The sequence below is a fragment of the Pongo pygmaeus genome, chromosome 2 (genome assembly GCF_028885625.2).
Source record: "Pongo pygmaeus isolate AG05252 chromosome 2, NHGRI_mPonPyg2-v2.0_pri, whole genome shotgun sequence".
Taxonomy (NCBI): Eukaryota; Metazoa; Chordata; class Mammalia; order Primates; family Hominidae; genus Pongo; species Pongo pygmaeus.
This window is the reverse complement of record NC_085930.1, coordinates 188,584,136-188,598,998: the sequence shown is the minus strand read 5'-3', so window position 1 is coordinate 188,598,998 and position 14,863 is coordinate 188,584,136. Positions and strand designations below refer to the sequence as shown.

General features: G+C 36.5%; 1 protein-coding gene across 5 annotated transcripts in view; it reads left to right on the top strand.

Annotated features, from left to right (window-relative positions):
* Positions 1–14,863, top strand: part of GNB4 (G protein subunit beta 4) — a 58,178-nt gene that overhangs the window by 31,271 nt on the left and 12,044 nt on the right. For 4 of the 5 annotated variants that reach the window (XM_054483598.2, XM_063662449.1, XM_063662450.1 and 1 more), the window contains 6 exons: positions 2,032–2,070; positions 3,519–3,625; positions 6,439–6,502; positions 7,951–8,113; positions 9,216–9,282; positions 9,391–9,592. In XM_054483598.2, the coding sequence (XP_054339573.1) occupies positions 2,032–2,070; positions 3,519–3,625; positions 6,439–6,502; positions 7,951–8,113; positions 9,216–9,282; positions 9,391–9,592 (642 nt within the window). Of the gene's footprint in view, positions 1–2,031; positions 2,071–3,518; positions 3,626–6,436; positions 6,503–7,950; positions 8,114–9,215; positions 9,283–9,390; positions 9,593–14,863 lie in introns of all 5 variants that reach the window. The other variant, XM_063662452.1, reaches the window with a different exon arrangement.

Below are 14,863 nucleotides of genomic sequence, written 5' to 3'. Positions count from 1 at the left end.
GATGGATAATTTTGTGTCTTAATCATCTCCATATCTCACTAGCATCCCAAGCACCATGTCGTGGGCGCAGGTGCTCACCAAATCATCTCCTCCCATGATTTCAAGTAACCACATATACGTAAAATACTACGTACTTTTCTTCTCAGTTTGTCACACTATATTTTAAAATCTTTCCTTTCTTCCTCCTCCCATCCAGAGATATAATCTAACTATATTTTTACCTCACTATAGTGTAAATACATGGTATAATAGAAATGTATGCTATGTATTGTAAAAGATGATTTGTTTTAAATTTTAAAAAATGCAAACAGAGAAAACAGATTTTGTTTTCTTGTGTAATTGTTATGTCTTTGATTTGGAAAAAAGTATGTGTCGTCTTTCTTTTGCACAAAGATCTTACCAGATTTTGTATTTCTTATGGTGCTGGACAGTATGGAATTCAGCCTTTAATTGGGAATATTTTTTATATTCTGTTTTGTTTTACTCTTTTTTCCCTCAGGGACAGGGTCTCACTGTTTTGCCCAGGCTTGTCTAAAACTCCTGGGCTCAAGCGATCCTTCCTCCTCGGCCTCCCAAAGTGCTGGGATTATAGGCGTGAGCCATCACGCCTGGCCTTATATTCTGTTTTATAATGGATAATAGTGTTCATAAGAGAGAATTCTCAGTGTAAATAGAATCTTTGTATAATGTAATTTTGCACGTAACTGCTGCTAACATATTGTAGAATTCTTGTATTCCAACATGATATTTTAATTTTTGTTATCAGTTTTCACCGTAGTTGAATAATTTCCATTTGCAGTTTTTAAATTGTGTTACTAATATGAATGTAAGCTCAATGAGGGCAGAGATTTTTGATGCCTGTTGGTGCCTAGAATAGTGCCTGACACATAGTGTTCAACCCAGTTTTTTTAAACAACTAACTAAATTTAAAAAGATAGTCTAAACAATGGTAGTTCATTTTCATAAAGCTCGAAGTCAAAGAACCTTTTTTAAGAATTTGGTCTTCAACTCTACCATTTTTGGAACATGGTTCAGGCCCATCACTGTCATTTCTGGAAACTCTTCATTATAGGAAAGTGGGCTTCATTATTCCTTACCAGATGAGGTCTTTAAACCCACAATTTGGCTAAGAATGAAATAATCAAATCATATGTTTTGTGCAACTACTTCTGAACACCCTTACTTAGAAATATTCTAAGTGGTTATAAATAGGTTGAAAGGGCAGCCAGAAAGATCATGTCTGCCATCCAGTGTTTGCTGGGAGCTGAAGCAGGCATTTTTCCCTTGGCTGACTGGAACAAGTTGTCCCTTTGGGACATTTATTCAGCAAACATTGTGTGCCTTCTCCTTGCCCAGGAATATGCAAGTACTTAAACACTGTATAGAAAAAACAAAATTGAAGAGGATACTACTATAACCTTTGTGGAAAAAAGTTTAAGCCTAGCAGGAAGGATTTAATTTCATTTCTTATTTTTCTATGTATATAAATCCTCTAAATTTGTTAATTGATAAATTTGAAAAAAAACTGATGTTTGGTTTAAAACATTTTTTTATTAAATATGTTCTTTGCAGTCTTTAATTTTTTGTTAATTTCTGCTTTACCGTCTTCCTTTTGATAATCCTTTTCAGTTTGTATAAAAATTTGAGGTCTCTCAAATTTTTATTGACATCTCTCAAATTTTGTTCAGAAGAGGCAAATCCATAGAGAAAGAAAGCAAATTAGTGATTGTTAAGGGCTGTGAGAGAAAAAGGAATTAGGAGATATGGGGTTTCTTTTTTGGGGTGATGTAAATGTTCTGTAATTAGTGGTGATGGTTTCACGACATTGTGATACTAAAAATCACTGGATTATATGCCTTAAAATGGTTAAAGTGGTTTGATTTAGGTTATGTGATTTTTATATCAATTAAAAAAATTTTAAAGATGTGGTACAGTGAAAAGTAAATTCACAAATCTCTGTTTTCAATAAAAGTATCACTTTAGTCATTCCACAGGTTTCTAAATGCATTATAATCATCTTTTTTACTTCAGGATGCTCGGAAAGCATGTAATGATGCAACGCTTGTTCAGGTAAAGTTTTGTTTTTCTTTATTTCATTTTGGTAACTTATAAAATAATTTGACATAGAGGCAAATGACATTCAGATTCTTGTATTAGTACTTAATTGAAAAAAAGTTAAATGAAATCTCTGTGTAAAAGCACTTTGTAATTTGTCAAATGCTATACAGTGCGAGTGCTTTTTAAAATATATTGTTAAAATAGACATCTATGGAAAAATAAATGCTATAAAAATATACCAGCTATACCAACATGGTGAAACCTCATCTCTACTAAAAATAAAAAAAATTAGCTGGGCATAATCCCAGCTAGTTGGGAGGTTGAGGCAGGAGAATTACTTGAACCCAGGAGGCAGAGGTTGCAGTGAGCTGAGATCGCACCATTGTACTCCAGCCTGGGCAACAGAGTGAGACTCTGTCTCAAAAAAAAAAAAAAAAAAATATATATATATATATATACACATACACACATACATATACATACATATATATATATATATATATATATATTCAAGGCCAAGCACGGTGGCTTATGCCTGTAATCCCAGTACTTTTGGGAGGCCGAGGTGGGAGGATCACTTGAGGTCAAGAGTTTGACGCCAGCCTGGCCAACATGGTGAAACCCTGTCTCTACTAGAAAAAAAAAAATACGAAATTAGCTGGGCATGGTGGTACCTGCCTGTAATCCCAGCTACTTGGTAGGCTGAGGCAGGATAATCGCTTGAACCTAGGAGGCAGATACTGCAATGAGCCGAGATCACACTACTGCATTCCAGCCTAGGAGACAGAGTGAGGCTCTGTCTCAAAAAAAAAAAAAAAAAATATATATATATATATATATATATTTATGTATGTATATATATGTATGTATAGATTCATATAGTTTATGCTTCTTTTTAAGTAGTTTCTGATTCTTTTTGGTATACCTTGATTAAGTAGTTTTTTCCTTATGAAAACTCTTAGGTTGGCAATGAAATAGTAAGAGGGGTTAAGAAGACTAATATTTTTTAAAAATCTTGGGAAGGCTTCATGTTTAATTAATATTGATCATTATTATTAAGAAAGTATTTTATGTGCTCTACAAATATAAAATTGGCTTTCTTACAGTTAAAATTATAAATGTTTACTGTGATCTTTTGCCACTAGATTTTTATTTGTGGCTGGTTTTTTACTAAAGCGTAGAGGTATATCTATTCTTTTTAGTTAATAGTCTGCAGAAGGCATTCTTATTATATATTTATATGTTATTTATAATAGCACATAGGATTATTTTAAACTAATCATAATTTTCAGGAACATATTGATCCCATGACGGCTCTGTGGAATTATATACATTAAATTGCCTTCAATTACTATAAATGTACTTTATCTTTGCTTTTTTGACTCTTCACTGTTTCTAGTTCAAGTTATCTCATGAACTATGACTAAGGTAAAGAATAACATTTTTATTGCTTTCAAAAGATTACATCAAATATGGACTCCGTGGGTCGAATACAAATGCGAACAAGACGTACACTGAGGGGCCACCTAGCTAAAATCTATGCTATGCATTGGGGATATGATTCCAGGTTTGTACCTGTCATTACCTGTCATTATTAAACTGTTGCAGAATTATTTTCATTAAGAACCATCATTTGCATTTTCTTTGTTTACAAACAGAATATATTCATGAAGCGTTTGCAAAAAATGCATCTCAGATGAACATGTTGCTTTCAATAAGAATATTAATTGACTCTTTAAAAGTTTAAACATTTTTAATATGGAATCCAGGACAACTGTTTAGAAGAGGATTCCCTTTCTTTGCAGTGGGACATTGCAGACATTCTTTGTTTTTTAAACATGCACAAAGCGTTTTTACTGTATATGAAGCTTGAAATTTCAGTTCATAAGCAAATACTTATTGAACACCTATGTGCAAGTTTTTGGATATTGCTATAGTTTCTTATTACATAAATTCGCAAGTAATGGAAATTACACGAAACAAAGGTATTTGTACTGAATACATCTTTTACTCCCTCGACTGCATCACAGAAAGGTGTGTGCTTGAATGTGCAAGCTGACCATCTGCAGGTGCACAGGCACATGCACAGCTGCCATGTGGCCTGCAGTTAGATTGCTCATCACTGTCATTCACTATGTGTATAAGGCTACAGCACAGCCTATGCTTTTTCCATTGTCTGGCAATAGCAGGTGTGTCTGCTGCCACAGTGGTTTACTTGTTCCTTTGATTTGGTTAATCTTAATGGGAAATGTCTAAACCAAGAAACTTCTATGTTTTAATAGAAGTTGCACATTTATTCTCTTCTCCCAGAGACACTAAAATTGTAAAGTAGAGAAAGCCTCAATTGTTGCTCTAATTGGGATACTTGACCACAATAATATAGAACATGTGCCTCTCAGGAAGGGATACATAAAATTATATAATTGACAACTGACATAATGTCTTAATCTTTTTCTTTTCTTTTCTTTTTTTTTTTTTTTTTGAGGCAGAGTTTCACTCTTGTTGCCCAGGCTGGAGTACAATGGCGTGGTATCAGCTCACTGCAACCTCTGCCTCCCACGTTCAAGGGATTCTCCTGCCTCAGCCTCCCAAGTAGCTGGGATTACAGACATCCACAACCACACCTGACTAATTTTTGTATTTTTAGTAGAGAGGGGGTTTCACCATGTTAGCCAGCCTGGTCTTGAACTCCTGACCTCAGGTGATCCAACCGCCTCAGCCTCCCAAAGTGCTGGGATTAATCAGGTGTGAGCCACCGTGCCTGGCCGAATGTCTTATTCCTTTTCTTAAAGGAGTTGAAAATAAAAATAATTTACCTGTTGATAAAGCAAATTTTTAACTCAAAATATAATAACTTGAAACAATGTTTATGGTTCTTGCTTTCCTTAAACGTTTTCTCAAGACTGTTAATCTTCATAGAAAAATGAAACCATCATCCAGGAACCTATCTCACGTAGTCTTCCCACCCATCTTTGTTATCAGTCCATTACTTATTGTTCTCCTCAACACTTATGCTGATGATGCCAATTGATTTCTAAAGAATTTTCTTTAGATTCCATCCTATACCCCACTATCAGATAGATCTTCCCTTTTGTAAAACCTTGTAGTGATTGCTACCCAAGAACCTGATAATGTTATTTACCTCTAGGGAAAGGAACTGGGTGGCTGATGATAGGCCCAGGAAGGTGCTTTTTAAATTTTCTTCTGTATATCCTTTTTTATTTTTTGAATTTTACACCATGGTGAAAAATAAAAATTCCAAACAAGGCTGGGCATGGTGGCTCATGCCTGTAATCCCAGAACTTTGGGAGGCCAAGCGAGTGGATCACTTGAGGTCAAGAGTTCAAGACCAGCCTGACCAACATGGTGAGATCCCATCTTACCAGTCGTGGTGGTGTGCACCTGTTATACCAGCTATTCGGGAGGCTGAGGCAGGAGAATCACTTGAGTCTGAGAGGCAGAGGTTGCAGTGAGCTGAGATCATGCCACTGCACTCTAACCTGGGTGTCACAGTGAGTGTCTGTCTCAAAAACAAAACAAAACAAAAAATTTAATGGCTAAAATTACTTAGGCGTTCATACTCTTTAGTTTAACAAAGCTTTCTGCAGTTTAAGCCCAGTCTGCTTTTCTCAACTTATTTTTCTGTTTTCTCACAAACTGTGCTACCGGAAGACTTACAATTCCTGAAACACTCAGTGTATTTTTCTACCTGTCATTGATCTTACATAGCTTTCTCCTAAAATACAGCCATTTCTCTATCTTTAGCTCTCAACATTTTCTTTCAAGACTCATTCTCTTGTGATTAACTCAACTAGCCATTGTTCCTCCTTTACTCTCCTGTGGCATTTATTTTATACCCCTCTTCTGACAGTTTTTACTTATTTGATTTAATATAAATATGAGTAAATGTCTTATCTTCACCAGATGGTAGAGGCCTCAAGAGCAGGAGATGTATCCTGCGTTGTACCTCTAGTATTGTCATATTCTCAGGCTCTCAATTGGTGTTTTTAGATTGAATAAAATATGGTTGTTAGGCTTCTATGTACATTTTTGTCATTAAATTTAAGTAAGTCAGTAAGTACTAAACCAGTCAGCTAATATCCACCCAAATCTTGTATAAATAAAATGTTACCACAAAAAAGTTTAATCATAGCCAGACATTTTTAGTCAGTTGCTAAATTTTATTTTATGAAATATGTTCAAAATTTTTGGCATGCAGCATAAATTTTTTAAAAGTTGGAAGAACATTTTTTGGTATCAAGTTTTTAATTAGAAAAATTGTATTTTTTTCTGAATTATTCTACATTAATGCAATGCATAACCAATTTAAGCTATTTTTTCTCTCTAAGTGTCAAATTATTTTTGTGTTTGTTCCTCTAGGCTGCTAGTCAGTGCTTCCCAAGATGGAAAATTAATTATTTGGGATAGCTATACAACAAATAAGGTAGAATTTCTTCATAATTCTTTTAAATAACCTTATATTTGTTTGTCTGTTCACCAGTTCTTTCCTTTATTCTTTAACCTCAAACTTAAATTGCTTTCTGAGATAAATTTATTGTTTATTTTAATCTAGTTCTTCTCTTTTGTCTTAGTGTTTACTTTTAATGTTTAACCCTTTTTTATTTCCAAAGATGACTCTGTGTTTTACTAGAGGGCTCATATTTAATATATGAATATTAAAAGAGTACCATTTTACATATACTAATAAATGATTTTTAAAAATTCCCATTTCCTAATATGACAAAGACCTTGAGATTTTTATTTCTAGTTGTGGATAAGTTAGATGGCTAGTGGGAAGCTCTTCTTTGGCCCACTCCAGGCACTGATTTGCGCTTCTGGACTTTTTTAGAAGATACAGTAGATTGGAGGTAAATGACAACTTGTTTAGATCTCTTGGTGGTAAAAGACTGTGGATGGTCCTAATACATCCACTGGAAGGAATCCCCAGTTTAAAATTGTTGAGTAGTAGTGAAAAAGCTTCAGGAATACTTTGATAAGTTAATACCTTTATATCTGTGTATACGTATTAGTATTTTTATTAAACATTTGAAAATACCATTGTGAAATAAACGATAACTTCAACCTGATTGAGATTTTAAAGCTAGCTAAGACCATTTTGTAATATAATAGTTTTTCTTTATTAATCACCATTAAGCATGTTATCTTTCAACTATATTTTCATAAAACAAAAAAATGTATTTTAAGCATATTATTTTAGGTTAAGTGAGAGCATAGTAGTAATCCCGCCACGTGTTGATTCCCTGTATGGACTGTTTAGCCGTGGTATTCTCATACACCTTTCTCTTTTCCATCTGACCTTCAAATGATTGGTGTTAGGGTAACAAGGCAGCAGACAGTGTTGTTTCTAGAGCAATGCAAAACTATCACCATTGTTTGAATGAGATCCCAGAATAAGGGCCTATTAATAGAGGGATGCTAGTGTCATCTTTTCATGGAAGACTCATGTAATCGACTCTGATACTTGCTAATTATCTCCCTAGTTCTTGTTCAGAGTTATGTTGGAGGAAATTTCTCTTTTGAGCACTATTACAAAAGTGAAAATTCTGTTAAAACCTCTAACATTTTACACTTAATTTTTCAAATGGCAATATATTAACATTGAAACATCTTTATGTTCATTATTTTATTAAGAGAATTATTTCCAAAAAGAGCACTTTTTGACTCAAATGATTTGATAATACAAAACAATAGACATTTTAATGTGTGTTAGCGTTTTATTTTTCATGGTTCACTTTCTCAAGCCATTACATTATTTGACTTATCTTTCTTAGATATATTTAATTTTTAATAATATTTACTTCATTGTAAGTGGGTTTATGCAATAGATGACTGTTTTTGTAATCTGAGTGATGTGTGGTGTGTGCCCTACAGATGCATGCTATTCCTTTGAGGTCCTCCTGGGTGATGACTTGTGCTTATGCTCCCTCTGGTAATTATGTTGCCTGTGGAGGCTTGGACAACATCTGCTCTATATATAACTTAAAGACCAGAGAGGGAAATGTGAGAGTAAGCCGAGAGTTGCCAGGTCACACAGGTGAGCTTCCCTAAATATTCTTTCCCACAACACGTGATTCCTTGTGTGGAATGTGCTGATCAAGGATAAATGACAGATTGTGCTCGGCTGGCTAAAGGATGAGGATTAATCAGGTGGGAATGAAATTATTATGAACAAAGGAAACATTAACTTTTTATAGTCATACATTGATCATAATTTTATTTTTCTTTCAAAAATAGCTGTATTGTTTTTGTAAAAAATGATAAATTTACTGCACACAATTCAAACTCATGAAAAATAAGGCAAATAAAATGTTCTCCATTTTCTGCTGCCATATAACAATTATGGGATTGTGGCATCTGTACTCAATTACATAATTGAAAGTATGCATTAAGGTACATTAGTGAAGTGCTTTTCACCATGATAGTGTATTGCTTTGTTTGCCAGTGTGCCCATCATAGTTCAATAGTTTAGTATTGGGTTAGTGGTGTTAATCAGGAATTTATTGCCTCTTATCTGGTATCTATCCATCTGAATTTTTAACCATACTATTTGACCATGCTTTTACAAAATCTCTAGAATGGTGTTTTTCTGACATTTCCATATTTTGAAACACTGATGAATGCTAAGCATTCAAATGCCACATCTTTCATAAAGTCTTCACTGTTGTTCTTCTGATTTCTTACAATATTTTTTTTTAATACTTTTTATTTGAAAAGAAATTTTTTTTAACTGCTCCTTGCAGAGCAGGGCTAACTCATAGGCGGCGTGCCCAGAGGCATCCTCTCACAGTATTTTAAAACTATTTCTCCAGGGTGCTTAACACAGTCGGCCATAGATTATAGTTCTTCCCAAGGTAGTTGTCTTAGGTGGCAGGGGCTGTGTCTTATTCAATTTGGTAACTTTCAGAGTCCCCAGCACAATGTCATTAACATAGTAAATGCCTAAGAATGGTTTGTCGATAAAATTTGGTCTATAGACAGTGTAGGATTTGAAGTAACTAAAAGTAGAACTATGGATTATATTGACAAACACTTGTTGCCCAAGTATTCTATTTTTAAAAATATATATTGCTATTTCATGTGATAACTGAGTTATTCAATCAGTGATAACCTAAAATTTGCTACTCTTTTTGCTGTAGGGTACTTGTCCTGCTGTCGTTTTTTAGATGACAGCCAAATTGTTACAAGTTCAGGAGATACAACTTGGTAAGTTTATTCCAGAAGCACACTGATTATGGGTTTGAGGGTGGTAGCAGGAACTGACATAAGAAGAAGTAATTGTCATGAAGTGTTGTATTTTGTTTTTAATTACAGTGCTTTATGGGACATCGAAACTGCCCAGCAGACCACCACATTCACTGGGCATTCTGGAGATGTGATGAGTCTTTCTCTGAGTCCTGACATGAGGACTTTTGTTTCTGGTGCTTGTGATGCTTCTTCCAAATTATGGGACATTCGAGATGGAATGTGTAGACAGTCTTTCACGGGACATGTCTCAGATATTAATGCTGTCAGTGTAAGTGAATAGCATTTCCAGAGAAAACGTATTATGCGTTTAAAGTGTTGAGCTCTATGGCATGATTTTAACAACAAATTACCTTCAAGGATTCTTACGAGTAATGTGCTCTTATAACTTTGAATCTCCAAGTAATAAGGGTTTTTGATTTTTTAAAAAAGAAAGCTTCAATTCATAGTCCTAGATCTTTTTTGTTATTGTTGGATTTTTTTTGTTGTTGTTTTTGTTTTTTTGAGACAGTCTTGCTCTGTCGTCCAGGCTGGAGTGCAGCAGTGCAGTCACGGCTCACTGCAGCCTCGACCTCCTGGGCTCAAGCCATCCTCCCACGTCAGTCTCCTGGTAGCTAGGATTACAGGTACACACCACCATGCACGGCCAATTTTGTATTTTTTATAGAGATGGGGTTTTGCCGTGTTGTCCAGGCTGGTCTCGAACTCCTGAGCTGAAGCAATCCTCCTGCTTCAGCCTCCCAAAGTGTTGGGATTACAGGCATGAGCCACTGTTCCTGGCAACCTAGGTTTTTAATTTCTGGTGAATATCGCTTTTTTTTTTTTCCCCAAAGTGGAGGGATTATCATGAGTAAACAAGCAGATCGTGGATGTTCTAACAGTGAATTTAGATGAGAAAAAAGTCTTGTCTTTCTGGGACCAAAGTGAACAGCCCAAAGAGAGAACAATAAGGATGAAAAAAGCAGCTGATTAGTGTGGAGTATATAGCTTTTGAAGTCATTGCAACCCGGGACCTAATCAGTTCTGCTGCCATTAAGCACCTGTGTGAAACTAGTCATGCTGCTTCATCTTCGTGAACCTCAGATTCTTCAGTTTTTAAAATAGGGATAATACTACCTACATCAGAGAATGGTGTGGAGACTAAATGAAACTAGGTATTAGATGCTCAGTAAATGGTATAAATTATTATTATTATTATTATTTAGAGACAGCATCTCACTCCGTTGCCCAGGCTGGAGTGCAATGGCATCATCATAGCTCACAGCAGCCTTGAACTCCTGGGCTCAAGTGATCTTCCTGCCTCAGCCTCAGGAGTACTGGGACTACAGGCATACACCACCACACCTGGCTGGTGGTGGTTTTTTTTTTTTTTATCTTTGGTAGAGGCAGAGTCTCACTATGTTGCCCAGGCTGCTCTTGAACTCGTGGGCTCAGCGATCCTCCCACCTCAGAGTCTCCCAAAGTGCTGGGATTACAAGGAGTGAGCTACCATGCCTTGCTGGTATCAGTTATTTATAAGCTACTTCATATTTTAAAAAACTACCTAAACAGAAAATCATAAATAGATTAAGCCAGGTAAAAAGTACTCAGTATATAGGAGGATAAGCTAGTCATAGATATCTGTAAATTAGGGTAAAGTGAAAATAACATTTTGAATGACAATCAAAATGATTAGCAGATGGTCAGAATTGAGGGGGAGGGGTGTTAAAAGAAGGTAGGATACTGCTTGAGTTAGGTTACCTAAGCAGATCAGATGCCAGACAGTACAGATATGACTAGAATGTCCAAAAGTACCATAATTGCCAAGGATTTTAATGTATGAGAAACATTCTAATTTTATAACAAGACATTTTTGGGGAAAAAATTAGTAAGCTTTTCTTTATCGTACACTTATTGAAAGTCATTTCTTTTAAATGATTTTGTAGAAAACATCAGAGAAAGTAAATGCTGTGCTAACCCCATCCCCACCTCTTTGCCGTAGACCAGTCTGGTTAGAATAATAGAGTTTTAGAGCAGGCAAAGTTAACCCTCTCTATCTCTCAGCCCATTACTTTTATCAAGTTGAGATGTTCTCTCATAATTTGCTAAAGTCTTTATCAGGAAATAGTGTTGAATTTTCGTCAAATACTTTTTGTCCATCTATTGAGATGTTCGTGTGGTTTTTTTTCAGCCAGTTAAAATGGTGTGTTTACATTGATTTTCTCCTGTTTTTTTTTTTTTTGTCAAAACATTAGTACCATCTTTTACAAATATAAGTAAATATAGAGGCTTCCTTTTGGAATAAAATGATTCAAACAAAGATACTGTATATATAACAGTTTTCCTTTTTTCAGATGAAATTATGACCAACTTTATTATATTTTTATAATATTTTGAAATTATATTCAGTGATTATTTTAACAGTGACATTTCTCACACTGTTTAGAATGTTAGGCTTAGGAATGAAACTATAATAGTTTCATTTGTGGCTGAGCCCCATATATTCATTGAGTGAGTTGCTGAAATTTTCCATTTGGCTCTACATTTGTGGGGCCTCTAGGTGTCTCTCAGCAGTAAAGACACTGTTAATAATTGTAAACTGTGATTATTAATTTCATTAACTCAGTGCCAGATTCAGTTATTTCTATCATAGATCAACGCTTTTTTCCTCCCCAGCCCCCACTTTATTAAGGTATAATTGACAAATTGTATATATTTAGAGTGTATAATGTGATGTCGTATTAGATATAGGGCTATTTAGGTTATCCATTTCTTTTTGAGTGAACTTTCAAAGATTTTATCTATATCATCTACATTGTCATATTTATTGGCTTACAGCTATTTATTATACTCCCTTAATTTTTTTTGATATCTGTAGAGTTTACAGGATATCCTGCTCTCATTTATGATGTTGGTAATTTGTTTTACTTTTTTCCTGATAGTCTGGGACTGTGGGTTGAATTGTGCCCATCTAAAATGTATATGTTGAAGTCTTAAAGCCCAGGACCTCAGACTGTGACCTTATTTTAAAATAAGGTTGGTCCAGATATAATTGGTTAAAATGAGGTCATAATGGATTGGGTGACACTAATCCAGTGTGACTATTGTCCTTATAAAAGGGGGGAATTTGGAGACAGGCAAGCATAGAGGGAAGATGATGTGAAGAGACACAGGAGAAGACAGTCATCTACAGGACAGAGAGAAGATTACACATCTTTCTGTCACAGTCCTCAGATATCTTGGTTTCAAGTTTCTAGCCTCCAGAACTGTGAGACAATACATTCCTTTTGTTTAAGCACCCAGCTTGTGGTGCTTTGTTATGGCAGCCTTAGCAATGAACATATCTGGCTAGAGGTTTTTTTATTTTATCTATGTATCTATGTATGTATATATGTATGTATGTATGTATGTATCTATCTATCTATCTATCTATCTATCTATCAATAAATCAACTATCTGCTCAGAGAACCAGCTTTTGTTCTGAATGATACTCTGTTTTTCTCTTTCATTGATCTTTCACTCTCATCTTTATTATTTATTTCTGACTGCTTTCTTGGTGTATTAGTTCATTCTCACACTGCTATGAAGAAATATCTGACACTGGGTAATTTATAAAGAGAAGAGGTTTAATAGACTCACAGTTCTCCATGGCTGGGGAGGCCTCAGGAAACTTACAATCATGGTGGAAGGCACCTCTCCACAGGGCGGCAGGAGAGAGAATGAGTGCCGAGCGAAGGGGGAAGCCCCTTATAAACCATCAGATCTCGTGAGAACTCACTCACTATCACAAGAACAACCTGCAGGGAGACCACTCCCATGATTCAGTTACCTTCCACTGGCTCCCTCACAACACGTGGGGATTTGGGGATTACAATTCAAGATGAGATTTGGGTGGGGAAACAAAGCCAAACTGATCACTCGGATTCATTTGCTTTTCTTTTTCTTAGTGTTTTTTTTTTTTTTTTTTTTTTTTTTTTGAGAGAGTCTTTTGCTCTGTTGCGAGGCTGGAGTGTAGTGGTGCGATCTCGGCTCACTGCAACCTCTGCCTCCCGGGTTCAAGCAGTTCTCCTGCCTCAGCCTTCCAAGTAACTGGGACTACAGGCGCACACCACCACGCCCAGCTAATTTTTGAATTTTTAGTAGAGACGGGGTTTCACCATGTTGGCCAGGATGGTCTCGATCTCTTGACCTTGTGATCTGCCCACCTCGGCCTCCCAAAGTGCTGGGATTACAGGCGTGAGTCACAGACCCCGGCCTTTTTTTGTTTTTTTTTTGAGATGGAGTTTCATTCTTGTTGCCCAGGCTGGAGTGCAATGGCATGACGTTGGCTCACCACAACCTCTGCCTCCTAGGTTCAAGTGATTCTCCTGCCTCAGCCTCCCGAGTAGCTGGGATTACAGGCATGAGCCAACACACCCGGCTGATTTTTTTGTATTTTTAGTGGAGACGAGGTTTCTTCATGTGGTCAGGCTGATCTCGAACTCCTGACCTCAGGTGATCCACCCACCTCGGCCTCCCAAAGTGCTGGGATTACAGGCATGAGCCACCGTGCGCAGCCTTTTTTCTAGTTTTTTTAAGATAGAAGCTGATGTCATTGATTTGGAACTTTTTAAAATTTCTAATATTGGAACTTAAAGCCATAATTTTTTTTTTTTTTTAAAGACTGGGTTTCACTGTCACCCAGGCTGGAGTGCAGTGGTGCAGTCGTGGCTCACTGCAGCCTCGACTTCCCTGGGCCCAAGTAGCTGGGTATACAGGCGCGTGCCACCATGCTGGCTATTTTGTGTGTGTGTGTGTGTATTTTTTGCAGAGATAGGGCCTTGCCATGTTGCCCAGGCTGGTCTCGAACTCCTGGGCTGAAGTGATCTTTTTTGTCTTAGCCTCCCAAAGTGCTCGGATTTCAGGAGTGAGCCACCATGCCTGGCCCTTCTTCATGTTTCTTGTGTTTGGATCTATGAGTTTCTTTCTTTTTCTTTTTTTGAGACTGACTCTCGCTCTGTCACCCAGGCTGGAGTACAGTTGCATGATCTCGGCTCACTGCAACCTCCACCTCCCGGATTCAAGCAATTCTCTTGCCTCAGCCTCCTGAGTAGCTGGGACTACAGGCACACACTACCATGCACGGCTAATTTTTTGTATTTTTAGTAGAGGCGGGGTTTTATTACGTTGGCCAGGCTGGTCTTGAACTCCTGACCTCACGTGATCTGCCTGCCTCGGCCTCCCAAAATGCTGGGATTAAAGGCGTGAGCCACCGCACCCAGCCCCTAATCAGATTTTTTTTTTCCTGTCTCCTCCCTTCCTTTGGAGACTTTAAGTTACATAGACATTAAACCACTTGAAGTTTTCCCAGAGCTCACTCATGTTCTGTTCATTTTATTGTTCAGGATATTTTTCTTTCTGTATTTTACTTTGGATGGTTCCTATTGCTTTGCCTTCATACATCTTTTCTGTTGTATCTAATCGGCCATGAACCCATCCAGTGCGCTTTTCATCCCAGACGTTGTTGTCCTTGTCTGTTAATTTTATCTTCTGTGACCTTTTTCTGTTTTTTTCAACTGATTAA